At 42.0% G+C, this 16,554-nt stretch overlaps 2 protein-coding genes across 4 annotated transcripts; one reads left to right on the top strand and one right to left on the bottom strand.

Annotated features, from left to right (window-relative positions):
• Nucleotides 1-2,355: 2,355 nt before the first annotated feature.
• On the top strand, nucleotides 2,356-9,964 carry ccdc92 (coiled-coil domain containing 92). 3 transcript variants are annotated; one of them, XM_085425034.1, is made up of 5 exons: nucleotides 2,356-2,374; nucleotides 2,557-2,744; nucleotides 5,355-5,527; nucleotides 6,013-6,054; nucleotides 8,496-9,964. In XM_085425034.1, the coding sequence occupies exons 3-5, from the start codon at nucleotides 5,392-5,394 to the stop codon at nucleotides 9,302-9,304; spliced, it is 987 nt and encodes a 328-aa protein (XP_085281160.1). In that variant the 5' UTR covers nucleotides 2,356-2,374; nucleotides 2,557-2,744; nucleotides 5,355-5,391; the 3' UTR covers nucleotides 9,305-9,964. The 3 variants fall into 3 exon arrangements, with proteins under 3 accessions (XP_085281160.1, XP_085281162.1, XP_085281159.1); XM_085425036.1 differs by lacking the exon at nucleotides 2,356-2,374 and adding an exon at nucleotides 3,469-3,590 and having other exon boundaries at nucleotides 2,391-2,744; XM_085425033.1 differs by lacking the exon at nucleotides 2,356-2,374 and having other exon boundaries at nucleotides 2,396-2,744.
• Nucleotides 9,885-15,491, bottom strand: chmp7 (charged multivesicular body protein 7). Its single transcript, XM_085425032.1, has 10 exons — nucleotides 14,902-15,491; nucleotides 14,637-14,808; nucleotides 14,133-14,318; nucleotides 13,903-14,036; nucleotides 13,708-13,756; nucleotides 13,473-13,592; nucleotides 13,291-13,389; nucleotides 12,470-12,527; nucleotides 12,156-12,371; nucleotides 9,885-12,076 (listed from the first exon to the last, which is right to left on the bottom strand). Exons 1-10 carry the CDS (start codon nucleotides 15,162-15,164, stop codon nucleotides 12,021-12,023), a joined length of 1,353 nt encoding a protein of 450 aa, XP_085281158.1. The 5' UTR covers nucleotides 15,165-15,491; the 3' UTR covers nucleotides 9,885-12,020.
• Nucleotides 15,492-16,554: the final 1,063 nt, after the last annotated feature.

Raw genomic sequence — 16,554 nt, 5'->3', positions numbered from 1 at the left:
GTGATTGGCTGATTAGACATTTGCGTTAACAAGCAGCCGAACAACTGTACCTAATAAAGTGGCTAGTGAGAGTAGAAACATCAGTCAAAGTGGGTGTCATGAACTGACTCAAAGTTCAGACAATAGAAGGGGTTTGGTGGAGTCTGCACAGATAAATGCACAGTGGGTTAGACCTTTCAAAGAAAGAAAATAAACCCAAATCATGCCTGCCTGCTGGGGAGACGAGAGAATGTTAGCTACCGCCTACTGGTGATGGCCAGAGGGGCCGATGGCACGATATGGCAGCCTTGCCTCTGTCAGTCTGCCCCAGGGCAGCTGTGGCTACAACTGTAGCTTGCCTTCACCAGTGTATGAATGTGAGAGTGAATGAATAGTGGTATTGTAAAGCGCTTTGAGGGGTCCCGAAAAGCGCTATATAAATGCAATCCATTATTATTATTATTATTATTATTATTATTATTATTATTATTATTATAAAAAAAATAGCTCATGAAAATCCCACACTGCAGCAGCTTGTAGGGTTGTTGTCTTGCTGAACCTGCATTCATCTCTCCCTCAACCCTGACTAGACTCTCAGTTCCTGCTGTTGAAAAACATCATGGCATGATGCTGCCACCACCATGCTTCACTGTAGGGATTGCATTGGCCAGATGATAGTGCTGCCTCCAAATTTCCTCCAAATATGATTGGCACTCAGGCCAAAGAGTTTAATCTTTGTTTAATCAGACCAGACAAATTTGGTGACCATGGTCTGAGAGTGTTTTGGGTGTCTTCTGGCAAACTCCTGGCAGGCTGTCATGTGCCTTTAACTGAGGAGGAGCTTCAGTCTGGCTACTCGACCACACAGACCTGATTGGTGGAGTGCTGCAGAACTAGATGTCCTTCTGGAAGATTTTCCTCTTTCCACAGATGCTGGAATAATGTCAAAATGACCACTGGGTTCTTGTTCACCTCCCTGACTAAGGTCCTTCTACCCTGATCACTCAGATTGGCCGGGCAGCCAAGCTCTAGGAAGAGTCCTAGTGGTTTGAAACTTCTTCCACTTAGAGATAATGGAGGCTACTGTGCTGACTGGGGCCTTTTCTGTATCATTCCCCAAATCTGTGCCTTGATACACTCAGATGTCTGTAGACAACTGCTTGGACTTCATGGCTTGGTTTGCCCTCTGACATGCGCTGTCAACTATGGGACCATAGATAGACAAGTGTGTGCCTTTCCAAATCATGTCTAATTAACTGAATTTACCACTATCAAGTTTTACAAACATCTGAGAGATGATCAGAAACAGGAATGCACATGATCTCAATTTTGAGGATAAAAAGAGATTATTATTTAACTATTATTTAATATATTTTATAGAATTATCAATACTTTTTTATGTTTGTTTCATTGTATTCATTGACAAAATTTCTGACAGACAAAGCTACATGAAGCACTGACTTTGACTTTGATAATCATTATATCAGATCTGATATTGATGGCTCTCTCCTAATTTGAACAGATATTTGTTAATTTACCTTTATTCTGTTTTTATTTGTTAATGTGATGAACTGGGTAGTGATCATTTTGTCTCTACCTCGTCTCCTTTCTGTCATGTCCGCCTGGAGGTTGCGAGGCCAGTTGTGTGTCCGAACAAAATCCACCATGGCATCAGCAAATGTAACACTGGAAAATCAGTTGCAGAGTGCACAGAAAAACCTGCTCTTCCTCCAGCAGGACCACGCCAACACGCTGAAGGGGCTGCATGCAGAGATCCGCAGATTACAGCAGCAGTGCTGAGAAGGGCCACAAGTAGGACTTCACGCTGCTGCGGAAGACCAACACATTTAATCTCAACTGGCTCTCTCCTAATTTGAACAGATATTTGTTAATTTACCTTTATTCTGTTTTTATGTGTTAATGTGATGAACTTGGTAGTGATCATTTTAATTGTTGATTAGAGAGTGTGACTCTGTTAGTGCAGCCAAAACGAGATAGAGAGAGTGGAATGTCAAAACATGTGAAAAGTGGAAGGAAAAAACTGTTGCTGTTGTTTTACCGCCTACACAGTAATTGAGGGGCAATACTGCCCCCTGCTGCCCTGCAGCTGTACTGTCCAACAGCTTTCGTTCATTTTTATTTTTTCACACATTCCAGGCGCTTTGACATAACTAAAAATCAAACCTAGCGCCTGAATAAACTATCATAAGCATCAAGAAGTTATGACACGTCACACCTGACATAACAACTACTTACTTCGACTCTATCACTAGATGGCGTGTACGCCTCACCCCTTAACAAGTGACAGTTTCTGTTGCTATGGTGACGACGCTCTCCCCGTAAACGGTGGCACGTCCGTAAGAGCTGCTACTTCCACATTTAATGACGTTTAAAGGTTAGTAGACTCTATTCTACTTTTACGTGAGCTGCTTAGTTTCAGCTCACGTAAATTCAAGCTGTGATTCTAACCTTTAACTTTAATGTAACTGGTCAAAAGTCACTGGTCTGGAACATTTTATGGTTGTATCGCTTAACGTTCAGGTTTCCCATGATGCACCGCTTTATTTTGTCTAGTAGCTCGGGGAGATGATAGGAAACTGACACAGCCACCCCTCTCTTTAACCCAGCGGAGGCGAACCCCTGACAGCAGCATCCTTGACATGCCCCACAAGGCGGACTGCGCTTAGCCGGTGTGGCTAGTCTGTTTATCCACATTTCCCGATATTTTAGAAGATATTCGACGGCCGAGTATTTTTAGCTGTAAGGTAAGCTCTCCGCCATATAACGTCAAGGTACTGTTGTAGCCTTGTTAGCAGTTAAGCTAGGCTAGCATCAATGAAAGCCTCATAGCTTACGTAGTTACCCCGTTTTATTCGAAGGAGGCTATCGGCACATTAAAATATATGTTTCGTTTATCTGAAGCTAATTTTTGTGTGCTTCAGTTTTATTTGGGATTAATCTAAACACACTCAATAAAACTACATTTTAACTTTTAAATTGTTTTGTCTATTCCACGTCAGAAAAAGCCTTAATGTCGTTAATAATGGCATGGCACCTGCTAATGTGTGCGCATTGCTGCAGGACTTTCATCGAAAGTACGGATAAGCCCTGTTGGATGTATTCAGTGTATCCCGAATTTACCTGACTACCTCCACAAAGCTAAATAAAACCCCATCTTCATGCTAGGATTGGTCGGTTGCTTTGTGCGTGCAGCAGGCTGTTTTTGGGTGATTGTAAAGTGTGGTTTGGTGTGACCCACCAGAGAAAGAAAATGTACTGTTTGCTGGACACTGGTCAGCTCCTCCCTGGACCACAGTCGCACATAGCATTGGTTGCAAGACAGCCTTTGTAATGACCCCTTGAAACGCAGCAATGGCATCCAACAGCACGCGGAGTCAAAAAGACCACATAAAGTGGGGTGTTTTGAAGCCTTTCACTTCCACCGTTCGCCAGGCCTGATTTACGACTTTCTCTTATTCTTCGGTACAGATAAAGAAGGTCAAGTCGAGAATTAAGTCTCTGGATGAAGATTAACGTTAAAACAATGATCCTCTGGCAGCTACCGCCAGGACCAGCGGAGGCTTCATTTCGGGGTGCTGTCCGCAATGCAGGTGCTGAAATTGAAAAAGTGTCGTGGAGCGCAGTCTAATAACACGTAGCGTTATCTGTCCTGTTGCAGTTGCAGGCGTTGTTTGTAGTTAGACCACTTAAGCTTTAGCTGCCTCTGTTTTCCTTTTAATTCTTTTGTTGATGACATAAACATGACTCTATGTGAGGACGTGATTATTGTGGAGAGTAACCCAGACTGCATCTTTCCATAAAATACAAGCAACAGATTTAGAGAAGATGCTGGAAGGGAAGCTTCTGTTTACAGTGTGGAATCCAAGGTTGAAGGATGCACGTTTGCGTGCAGTTTCAGCGTCATTACAGGGCGTGACAGCGAAGGAGTTATGGCTGAGGATAGTAGCTATTTGCTAATGTTTCGTTCTGCTGCTGCAGTTCATTGATTATTTATATTCTCTGTGTGGGGAAATACTGGTTACTACATTAGGAAAAGAGAGTCAAGTAAACACGTTCAAATGGCAAGGATTTACATCTTAGAGGAACTGTCTTTCTTTAATTCACTGAGCATCCATACACTTTTTGAATCACCTCCATGCTATGGCATGAGCCATATTACTAAAGTTGGCAGAGGTCACGTCTTTGCAAGCGGAAAGCTATCAAAGCTATTCTAGGAAGGAGATGGGATGAGAGATATGCTTGCAGTGCAGGGTCTACCGGAAGGACCGCACATTACTCATCAATAATAGATTATCTCCTCAGCCTTTGTGACACACCCCCAGCTGTATGTGCCAGGCTGTGTTTTGGTTATCACATGTTTTCATGGCAAAAACACACAGGCGCGTGAGAGCTAAAACTAGGGAGCATGTTAGGTCAGGTGCATGGGATGTATTATTCATATAAGTTAGATGATGTAAGAGTGGGAAGCTCAGAGATGTTTTATTGAAACACACTTATGATTGCAGTCAGAGGCTGCCTCTGTATACAGGAGGGGATTTTAGCGGGGATCAGTGTTCTCTGAAGCCTCAGCACAGTTTAACAGAGGGTGGAGATATTGAGACTCGCCTCTGGAGACAAGGATGTTCAGTGAAGAGAGTGTGGAAGAAGGTGGGGCAAGCCACACCCAGTGTCACTCACCGTGACATCTGTTAATGTGTTCAGCTTTGATTTAGTGTTATGACTGATGGTGTTATGGACACTTAATGAGAGCATTATGTAATAGAGACATATGTTATGCTGTTTCACTGTTGGGGTCTGTTAGATATTCTGAATTTGAAAGACTCTCACAGAGGAAAAACATTTCCACTGCGTCGCTTTATCAAATTACAAGATAATATGTAAATTGGATTAGTACGTATTAGATTAGTGTTACCTTTCAGATGCCTTTTTTAAGGCCAGCAGGGCCCACTCTGTATTATAAATCAATAGCCTAATTTCAGTGATTGGTCGTTAAGTACAGCAAGCCATTACTGGCCTTTCTCTGCTATAGTCTTATTCTAGCATTGACCCAGGCAATAATGATATCCGACACAGCTACTGTGCATAACAAACAACAAACAGAGTTGCCGTTTTTGCCTTTGGATGATCAGTTTAAATGTAAAATGCCCTTCTTTGTAAATGGGGTTAATGGTATCATCCCGTATTGGCTGGTTTGCTTAGAAAGCAAAGTTAGACCGTATCCTAAATCTCACGTTTACAGCCAAATGGGTGAGAATTGATGTGATTACTTTTTTTATGGTCTTCTTCTCTGTCTCTCTTTTTTTTTTACTCTCTCTGTCTCTACCTCGTCTCCTTTCTGTCATGTCCGCCTGGAGGTTGCGAGGCCAGTTGTGTGTCCGAACAAAATCCACCATGGCGTCAGCAAATGTAACACTGGAAAATCAGTTGCAGAGTGCACAGAAAAACCTGCTCTTCCTCCAGCAGGACCACGCCAACACGCTAAAGGGGCTGCATGCAGAGATCCGCAGATTACAGCAGCAGTGCACAGGTGAGAAGGGCCACAAGTAGGACTTCACGCTGCTGTGGAAGACCAACACATTTAATCTCAACTGTGGTAGGGAGTGCTCATGAATTTAAAACAGAGGCTTTTGCTGAACCTAAGCTTATGCCTGGAACTAAAGGTCAGCAAGATGATGCGTTTCCAGTGCTAAATATGTCTGAAAAAATATGGCGACTTACTGGCAGTAATAGATACACGCAGCAGACATAAATATGGTCGCCCAGGAAAAGGAGAAAACAGCATGATCTGCCCCTGACTTCCTGTATCCAGGGCTAACCTGTTTACTAAAGCTGACGATGAGCTCTCACTAATCTTATTAAATGGACACTGCCATATGGAAAGCACAGACATGTTTTCCCCAAACTTGCTTTGCTGTTAATTAGTATGTGAGGAGCATGCTGTTAGATAGCTGCCCTGTTCTAGCCTCATGTAGCGCAGGCATTGTAAATAACCCTCTTCTTTTTCTTTCATAGACCTGACGTATGAGCTCACTATCAGAAGCTCCGATCCCTCAGGTAAGCATCATTTGTAGTACACAAGCACCAGTTATACCACTGGCATTCAGCGTTGTTGTCATGAGTTAGCGATGCCATTAATTTGTTGTGGAAAGGTGATTACTGCTAATGCTTTACACACTGTTTTTCCCAGTGTGAGCCCTTTGGTCTAGCCCTTTTCTTTTTAGACCAGTCAGTCTTATTAGTTCAATCTTCTGACATGACACTGGTATTCTGACAAGAGAAGCTAAAAAAACTGTTTCAAATTATACTCACTTCCCCCAGGTAAAATATTTTTTTATTCTTTGTCTTTTGGGTTTTAGAATGATATATTACATTTTCTGTAACTACTTCAAACTGTGCAGCACAAAACCCCCACAGCAGTAAAGGCTGTAAATCAGTGTTTTTTCCTTTGAAATAGAGGTCTGTGTCAGTGGACAGGCCTGGGAGCACAGCACTCTCCCTGTTCCCACCCAAGAAGTATTGCAGTGTGGGCCTCCCTGCTGTTTATTGCAGCTCCCATTGCTCATTGCCACCTGCCCCTCCCCCATAAAACCAGGGCCATGACATGGAGTGATATCACTGGTCTGAATCACATGCTGCTCCACAGCTCAGCCTCAAAGGCACCTGATAGGCGGAATACAATTTAATTTATGTACAAACTATTGATGGCCACACTGATGTGTGCAAGTGAGTATGTCACCAGGAGCACATTACGTAGTTGGTGTCCTTAAAGGCCCAGCCTCAATCAGTATTGTCAAGGCCTCCAGTCAGAAGCACTATCATGTTAGTGGGGGACATCTCAGAGATTGGAGTGCAGGAAATGAGATTATGTGTCACAGCACTAATGCACACACTGCTAAATGCGCACTTTAGCAGGGCCCAGCTGTTCTAGCTGTAGCAAACATGTACCAGCCCCTCCTTCAGAAAGTGAAAAAAATTATATAACATTGCTGTAACCACCCCTGTATTTGATTAGACTAAATGAAGGAATTGCAAAGGATTGAGGATTTCTACTGAATAAAAAATACACAAATGTGCTTCATTCCATATTTTTTGCACATATACAAACATAGCTATACATTGATTGTACCTGGGTGGGGCAAGGCTGGGTGGGGGCAGCAGTGATGGAGATCACATGGGAGTACTCTGTCTACCAGAGATGTAATGTGAGACAGGAGCTCTCTGCCCACTGCAGATGAGTCTCTGTAGGATCATACCATCTCTGTCAGCCTATAGTCAGCGTCTGCACTTAATGCACTAATGATTAGTCCGGTGGTCTTTGTTTTTTATATATATATATATATATATATATATATATATACTCTTAAGTCATTTTTAATATTTTGCTGCCAAGGAGCCAGACTTTCTTGTAGTTTTTTAAAGTGGTGGTTTGTTGTTATTTTTTGTTTGTTTATTTTGTCATTAATCATTCAAGCATAAAAATGGTAGCTAAGTCAAGGGATGAACCAGCAAAGAAGCTATTTTAAATTGTATCTTTAGGCACTTTGTTACTAGCAGTCACAACAACACAAAATTTCTTCCAGTTTCTTTAGTTGTGTAAATGAAAAATGCCAAAGACTACACAGTTTAAGAGAGTTAAGATTTACATGAGTATTTTTGCACCAACAAAGTGATTCCCAAAGAGAATCACTTGATTCATCATTTGATTCATCTTCTGTTCACTGAAGCCTCATCAGAAATGATGTCAGTGGAAGTGCGTCTGTCAAGAAGCTGTTATTAAGCAAGGGAAATGAGGACAAAAGGCTGAAGAATTGGACTGATAGTCAGTGGCAACAGGTCTTTACAGAGTGATGATTCCAAACTTGAAATTTCTTTAAAATTTATTTTATTTATTTTTGTTCAAATGATTGTCGGTATGTACGGAGGTATTCAGGATAGAGGGACAACAGAAATTGTCTACAGCCGTAAAACACAGTGGGGGCTCTGTCATGGTTTGGGGCTGCATTTCAGCAAGTGGAGTTCGGGATCTCATCAAAATTGATGCAATTATGAAAGCAGAAAAGTAGAATACCATTGCAGCACCATCTGGAGTAACAACGTACTAGCAACAGCTTTATTTTCTTTATTTTTCAGATCCCAAACAGATTGCTAATGCAGTCAAAGCATAGTTGGATAGAAAAACATAGAATGGATTGGCCTCATTAGAGCTCAGACCTCAACATTATTAAGACTGCTTAAAGAAAATTTCAAGAAAGCTTGTCTAAGAGAGTTCAGGCTGTGTTGAAGAATAAAGGTGGTCATATCAAATATTGACTTTCATGTTAGAATTATCAAACTATTTTTCCTTTTATTCTGTATTTACATGTATGTTTGCATCTTTCAGTAATTGCTGCACTATTTCCTATTTTCCTGTCAACATATAAAGGAATGTTGGGTGGCTTGAGACTTTTGCACAGTACTCCATGTAAGAGCTGTTGGGTTTTTTTCTGTGTGTGCAGACAGCAGCGAGGCCCGATGCAGGGAGCTGCAAAGGAGGTGTGAGGAGCTGGAGGCCCAGTTGAAGAAGAAAGAGGAGGAGAACACAGAGCTTCTCAGGGACCTGGAGCAAAAGAACGCCATGATTTCTGTCCTGGAAAACACCATCAAAGAGAGAGAAAAGAAGTACCTGGAGGAGCTTAAGATGAAGAGCCATAAACTGGCTGTTTTGTCTGGGGAGTTAGAGCAGAGAGCCAGTACCATTGCTTACCTTACCTCACAACTACATGCCACTAAGAAAAAGCTGTTAGCCAGCAGTTCCTCTGAGGCCAGCCCTAACGCCAGTCCTGTCACCTCGTACAAGCCCACGCCTCCACCGGCCAAGGACAGGCAGCCTGAAACCCCACGTCGCCGCATGAAGAAGAGCCTCTCCCAGCCTCTACATCCAGAGTTGACAGAGGTGTATCGCCTTGGAGCGGACGGTAGACGGATGGTGCTGCGGGAGACAGTGGATGCCATGCCTGACCCAACACCCTTCTTGCAGGCAGGCAGAGAGTCTCCTGAACCACAGGTAGTTCGTGAGCGGCCTGCTGTCATCCCTCCCATTGCCCCTGAGCGCTCACATGCTCCTCCACTGGGCGCTACGGCAAGTCCGCGACACAGCCCCGCACGGGACCGTCAGTACAGGGCTCACGTGGGCGTGGCACACCGCATTCCACATGGCACTCCTCCCTTGGCTCCGCCACAGGCGGATGTGGAGACTCTGGCAGTGGACCAGGTCAACGAGGAGAAGGTTGTTCGGAAGCGCTCGGGAGCCGACAGGACAGTTTAACACTGCACTGCAAACCTGCACCTTAAATGCACATCTACTGTATACACACCACACTGCAAGAACAAGAAGCAGCCTGAACCACTTTGTAGCCTGCTTTTGACGCAACACTGCAATATTAAAAAAGAAACTATGAAAGTATATTATGATTTGGTGATGGTATTCCATTAGGACTTTTGTTTTTTTTTCATATACAGTAGAAATGGACTACTATAAAGCATGCCAAATGTTTATTTACTGTACACCCCAGTGAGTCCTTGTACTATCACACATTGACTTTTTGCTTAGGCTTTCACTTCATTCTGTCTTACATGGTGCACACAACAAATTCTTAGCCAAATATCTGCATCAGTGCCTGCTGAACCAGTTTTACCATACACGAGCTCCATAATGTAGTCATGGCTAATAGTTATATTTACATATCTCTGTCTTCTTCATCTTCTCTGGACATATCAACAAACTGTATAACAAGCTGTGTGCAGCTGCTTAGGATAGAGCTGAAATAATTAAACTATTACTCCCTGAATGTCTTTCATCTGCTTGTGATATCAGTATAATAACAGCCCTGTAGGTATGAGCTGTGTAATATGCAATTAGACGATTGGCAGTTGCGAAGGTGAAAACTGGACTCTCATCTTTTCCTTTGCTGACTGGGAAAAACAGCAATAGGCGTGAGAGAGAGAGCGACAGCGAGTGCGTGTTTCTGAGAGACAGTGTAAGCCACTGTGACAGCTAAATTTTAGTTTCAACATTTATCCATTGATGTTGTCATGCAAGGGCATTTTTTTCAAAAACACTGCTGTAATAGGATTTTTGTGATATTATTAATTGTACTTTATAAAAGCTGTACATTTGTAATGAATTCCTTTTTTTTTATTTATTATTGATTGTAGGACTCAATAGAAAGTACAACAACACCTCAGATATTCACTGTAGTTACACCACCAATGTGACGGTAATTAAAATCACTAAATAATCTGCTTTTCACTGTAAGGTGTACTATACAAAACAGTACAATAAACAATAAATGATTTTTTTCAAAGGGTTACTGGGTTTCTGTTAGTGGCTGATGGGCCACACTGAAAGTGTTCTCCATGATCCAAACTGTGGCTGTTTTGCACACCTGTCTACACCAGCAGCCATGCAGTCACATGACTATAACTCACAATACCATTGTTATGCTAGACCCATTTACAGTCTGTTGTTCTTAGATTTAAACAAAAATAAAAACTGAATCACATCAGGAAAAAATCTGCCTTTTTATACTTACCTGTGTATGTACTTCTACCAGACACTAGGTGTCCCAATTTTTAAAAGAAAATGTCACTGAAGGGATATTAGTCACTGTATGAAAACAAAGACTGCATTACATGTAAACAATACCTTAAAAACATAAGTCATAGACCAAAAAAACATTTGTAAAACATAATATTTTACTTCAATGATTTGGTTGTAAGAACCAGTTCTTAGGGCAAAAATGTTACTTTAAGATTAAATGTATACTTAGTCTTACGAGTCTCGAGTTTTGCTGTAACATGATAATAGAATCAGAATTTGGCACAAAGACATGAAAGCATGAATATATCCATTGAGCCTGTGGTGGTGTGAAAATGTGCAGGATATTTACTGACACACTTAGGCCTGTTAGTACTAGCTGAGCATCCTTTAAGTGCCACAGCCTATCCTTAGTATTGTTGCTGACCAGGACCACAGTGTACCTATAGTCTGATGGCTGCCTCCAGCAGGTTCACTGTACTCAAAGGAGGTCCTGTTAAAGTGGCTGACGAGTGGATACTGTGTGACAGAAGTTTTGGAAAAGCTAGTAATTTCCTAAATATTTACAGTACAACTATATTTAGGGTCATATTTGATGCAAGAAGTAAATTTCCTAGTGGGCCTTCCTGTGCGGGCTTCCCTACCCAGTCCAGAGTGCTTTTGTGGTCAATTCTAATAGAAAAATGCTTTATGTCTGCCCAATTCAAATTACACTTGTTTATTCTCCGTTTATTCCAGAGGCGGCTCCAAACAACTACTAACTGTCTCCTTTGCACAGCCTGAGCACAGGGACTGACGCACGAGCACCACAGATGAGTGATTAAAATAAATTTTATTTTTGATATGGCATATTTGGTTAAACTCACTTAAGGTAGGCTTTTCTCAGTCTTTACAGGTACTCTGTATTGAGACTAAATGCAGTTTTTATAAATCATTTGGCATAACATTCTCTTTCCTTTTAGGTTCATATTTACAATCCAAAAGGCCACTTAATGCACTTTACAGGACTGCTATTGATGGACATTTACACACAATAATAAACACACAATAAACAACAAATACAGTTTGTTTTCTTACTCTTCTCAAAAATAGCATAAAATTATGTCCTAGTGGTGACATACCAAAGAACCAGTTTCAAGGGGTTAAAACGTTCACTCCTGACTTGAGAGCATTTGAAAGCGCTCAAGTTAAAAAGTGCACAGAGGGGGAAATATATATATTTTTAAAGTCCTTTTTGGCATGCCCCCACAATAAGGAAATTTTTTTTTTTCAACGACAAATGACAGAAAGTGCTTTGTTGTCAACGTGGTATTGGCTTCACAATCCCTCAAATCACTACTGAGTATTATTTTAACTTGTACGAACTCGCTTTAATTTCTAAGAGCTTCACTTTGTCTTGATATGCGATGAAGACCTTCAGGCTTGCCACGTCTTGCCTGCTCCGTCACTGTGCAGGATCTAATATCTTGGCTGGCGATGTCAATTTCTTCTTTTGAAAGCCTGGACAGAGAAATGACTGTGTGTTATTTCAAAAGACTTACAACAAAGCTGGATAGAGAACAAAACTCAAAGTGCAAACCTGAATCTGTAAGAGTCAACTGATTTAATTCTTCCTCCAGCTGCTCGGTGCTAATATTCAAGGGGCGTTGAGGTATGTCGGGCAGAGAACTGAGGATGGACTCAGCAAAGGGCTGCAGATTGGTTGCTGGGACTGTGGGTAAACCGGAGACGGAATCTGGCTTTGAATCATTCAACAAAGATTTCAGTTCTTCCTCCAGCTCATCCATGTCTTCATCTACAGAACAAAAACACAAAAAGACATGATTAACTTAGAGCTCTATTAAAATCAGATATAAAGCATCTTGTAGATACAGCTCAAACAGAATGACTTACCTGCAGCAGTCACACCGCTGGATATAGTCTGGTTCACCTCATCTTGAGTGTCACATAACTGTTTACAGAGAGGATACATGAAGATCGTTAAATGCTGGAGTTAACTAAAGTGGATCTATTATGCCTTCTCCTTATGTTTTTGTCATTCATATATTGTTAGAGTGATGCATTCTCATATTAATTATGACTAAAGTTTCAAGTTATGAGGTCAGTCCACATGTACATTTTAAGAAAAAGTATAAAATAACCACTTAAGACTTTGGTCCAACAATAATTAAAGTAACTTAACCATGCTGTCATATAATAACACTGAAAAGTATTTTCTACCTGGGTTGTTGTATTTTGTATTCTGTTTTTGCACCATGTGATCACATCAGTAATTTTTCAGAGTTGCACATCCCTAGTTGCTATCATCTCCTCCGCCATGGCCTGTTTGTACTCAGTGATGTTTTTTGTACAGTGAAAACACATTTACTTGTTGTTTTCATATTTAGCAGGAATTGTGCTTTGTTGGAGGTTTTTTTGAAGCAGTTCCCTTTTTAGGTGCTTTGTTATGCTGCTTTAGAGATGGTGGTGACTGTCAAAGTGGAGCCAATGAGAAATGATAATGTTATCAGAGTTGCTAAATTCTTATCAATTCCCATCCCTAAGTATATCTAATATCAGCACTGATACCACTACTTTTAACCTATAAAAGGCAGCTTATGTAGGGGAGAGCTGTGTGTCATCATCAGTTTGCAAATTCTGAACACATCATAATGAGTCCTACTTAAAAATAATAAAACATGCAATTAAGTTGAACATAAAAAGAAGTTGTGTACCTCCTGGATTTGATCCACAAGGCTCTCAGCGCGCTCCACAGTCACGTCTTTGAGAGAGAGCCTCAGGGCAGCCACTCCAGCCTGATATGCTTGCATAACCTAAAGACATGAGACAACAACCAGCTTGGTTATAAACAGCTGTACAATAAGGCTGTGGCAGCTCCTGTTAGTGTTGCCCTTACCATCTTATCACTCTGTGACTGGGCTATTCGATCCAGGATTTCCCTGATGGACTCCAGCTTGGCAAATAAGTTGTCTGCTCTCTTTTCTACCCTCTTGCGACCTCTCAAACACCTCAGTGCCTTTTTGGATTGACAGCAAACATAAATAGGTGCTGTGACTGCCATCGCATATTTGGTTGCAAGTGCTTAAATGACTTTTTTTTTGGTTTTTTAAACAGTCAACATTAGTAATAACCTGTGATTTCTTCCCTTCCCGCAGCAGAATCCTTGCTTCCTCTTTGCACCTGCAATTAGATCACGTAAAGCAATTTCAGCAACAATCTGTCTTTCTGAATCACTGTTCCTAAAAAATAAAATAAAATTTAAAGAAATCTGATGACACGAGTAGCACACAAACCAAATCAATCGTTTATTATAAAATGTGAGTTACTTGTCAGCCTCGAGGCCCAATTTCTCAACTCGCTCTCCAAGCAGTTTCTCACTGCGCTGCAGCTGATAGATGCCTATGTCCACGTCACTAACCGCAGACACGCGGTCCTGTCCAGGTAGACAAAACTTAACAATCTGTAAGAGAAAACACACAAGGACAGAGAGATTCCTTACATAAAGATGTCGCTGAAAATGTTAAATGTGCAGATTGTTAATGGTGGGCAGACTTACCTTCTCGCCTTCGTGCAACGAAACCATGACTTGCTTGTCCCTCTGCAGCTGCAGGAGCGCCATGCATAGGGTGCCCTCATCAGCACAGATGTTAGAGGAGAGGGTGCAGAGATCTTGAAATGACACAATGGAGCAGCTTGAAAATTCACTGCTGCGATAGACCCTGAGTAATTCTGCTGCTTTCTCCTGGGGAACAAAAAGAGAATTTTGTATTTTAATGGCTGCAAAATACTGGAGAAATGGAAAGAGAAATCCCTCATCCTAGCTGCAATTCAAAATATGCAAGATGCATTTAATTTAGCTCACTAATATGCAGCATCAGGGCTTGACATCTACTGCAATATGAAACTTAAAGTGCATTATGGGAGATCAAGATAAGAAATGCGCACAGTAATAACTTAGAGAAGTTATTGACAGTATAACTAAAAATGTAAAGATCTCAGTGGCTTGAATGTATGGATGTCAGCTGCTATGAATATGTGAACTTTAATGAGAACAACAAACCTTTACTAGTTCAATGATGACAAAAGACTCCTCCAAATGCACCCGGCTGCTACCCAAAAGAGCCGAGAAGGTCCACTTTAGAGGCTTCACTAGCAGCAGACCCACACCCCAGGACAACCAGCCACAGTCCACATTAGCAGCAAACTCCGACTCCCTCTGGATCTTCCCGCATCTGTCCGCCGAAAAAGAAAAATACAGACAATCTAAGTAGACTGACCCAGACTGGCAGGCTTAGTGAGGGAGGGGGGGGCAGAGATTCACTTACGTGGCCATGGACTGGATGACAGTAGCCAAGCCAAGCGGTGACTTTTCTTTTCTCTTGAAGATTTTGTTCAGTTCCTGCAGATTGACACAGACGGTGCGGCGGTCCTTGCAGCTCTTCACGATCAGAGCCGTCCAGAAGTCCATCTTACTGTCCCAGTCCGTAGTGTTGACGTCTCGGTTCTCCTTGAAGTCGGAGAACATAAAATTCATCCGCTCATCGTCGTCCCATTCGAGGGGGAGCGTAATTTCAGCGGAGTTCGACATTTGTAACACACAAAGCTAAAGTTTCAGTAAACCTGTTTATCGGCTAGCTTGCTGTTTTTGCCAATCGGACAGCTGAAGCAGCTAGCTTAAAACCGAAGCAGCGTTTGGTTAGCTAGCAACATCCACCAGGAGCCCTTTAAAAAGAGCCAGAATATCACCGCTTAACGTTTAATAACATGTAAGTCCAGATGTCACCTGCTGGGTTAATCCTACCATTCACATGACACCTGCCACAGCAAACTGAGCTGCTTAACCATTAATAAAATATCTCGCTAACGCGAGCTATCGTTTCACATTCCAACAACAACAATGTGTGGTAACATGAGTTCATAATTCTCAGCCGTACGGAGAGGCGGCAACAGTCGTTCCACTGCGTAAAAACGTCGGGGTGACCCACAGGGACACCCCGAACAACAAAGCAAGCGCCCCTTCAACTTGCTCATGAATGCTACGGTTGCGCCGCTTATGAGCATACGAGAGGTACGCAACGTCTCTTAATGGAGTCTATGGACATTACCCATCATGGACCAGATTTCACAGTGTAAATGAAGGTGTGTCCCAACGCATAACCACATAAAATACAAGACACAAGACTATTTGGAGCCCATATTTAATTAATTATAGGATTTAATTATACAGCCATCCCAGTCATGTGCAGATGTACACAGCAAGAATTAATACAGTTTGTGACTGTTCAAAGCATAGACTGCGACAGGATCTTGACCTTGTCTTATAATTCAGTGATTTTGTTATAGTTCCATAGAGAGTGTCGGATAGTTGGGAAACGTGAAAGGAGTTTAAATACCTGGGATCTACCATCCAAAGCAACAGACAATGCACAAGAGAGGTAAAGAAGAGAGTGAAGGCAGGGTGGAGCGGGTGGAGGTGTGAGAGGCAGTTAGTTTGGAGACAAGAAATGACAGAAAGACAGGAGCGCAAGCTGTCAGAATTAGAAATGAATACGTGGAGACAGAGTTAGAAAGGCGACGCTGGTTGGGACATGTGCAGAGTAGAGATAGTGGGTATACTGGACAAAGATGTTGAAGATGGAGCTGCCGGCCAGGAGGAAAGGTTCAGACCGCAGAGAAGATTCACAGAGGTAGTGAAAAAGGAAAAAAACAGAGGGTTGGTGTGACAGAGGGGAATCCTAGGGATGGGATGAAATGGAGGCAGATGAGCTGCTTTTGTGACGGGAGCAGCCAAAAGAAGAAGAAAGAGAGACGGTATGGTATTGCTCCCACAAATCCCAAAGTTTTGTACATGACCTCCAACTCAGCCATGAAAAGCAGGGAAATCTGCAGCATAATAAAATCAGTGAATGTCTGTGTAAACTCATCTTATAAACATCATAAGAAAACCGAACTGCCCAATGCTCAAGTAGGTCTACGTA

Source organism: Rhamphochromis longiceps, linkage group LG12, assembly GCF_057381845.1.
Source record: "Rhamphochromis longiceps isolate RC_006_pf linkage group LG12, R_longiceps_female_GT1.1, whole genome shotgun sequence".
NCBI classification, from domain to species: domain Eukaryota; kingdom Metazoa; phylum Chordata; class Actinopteri; order Cichliformes; family Cichlidae; genus Rhamphochromis; species Rhamphochromis longiceps.
The sequence above is the reverse complement of the archived record's forward strand: the minus strand, read 5'-3'. Positions and strand labels throughout refer to the sequence as shown.

Excerpts from the sequence above, each read along its gene's own strand:
- ccdc92 (XM_085425034.1), top strand. The coding sequence starts at position 5,392 with ATGGCGTCAGCAAATGTAACACTGGAAAATCAGTTGCAGAGTGCACAG. Across the intron at positions 5,528-6,012 it reads ATTACAGCAGCAGTGCACAG|ACCTGACGTATGAGCTCACT; the intron begins GTGAGAAGGGCC and ends TTTCTTTCATAG. Across the intron at positions 6,055-8,495 it reads CAGAAGCTCCGATCCCTCAG|ACAGCAGCGAGGCCCGATGC; the intron begins GTAAGCATCATT and ends CTGTGTGTGCAG.
- chmp7 (XM_085425032.1), bottom strand. The coding sequence starts at position 15,164 with ATGTCGAACTCCGCTGAAATTACGCTCCCCCTCGAATGGGACGACGAT. Across the intron at positions 13,757-13,902 it reads TTGGGCCTCGAGGCTGACAA|GTGCAAAGAGGAAGCAAGGA; the intron begins GTAACTCACATT and ends ATCTAATTGCAG. Across the intron at positions 13,593-13,707 it reads GGGAAGGGAAGAAATCACAG|GCACTGAGGTGTTTGAGAGG; the intron begins GTTATTACTAAT and ends CAATCCAAAAAG.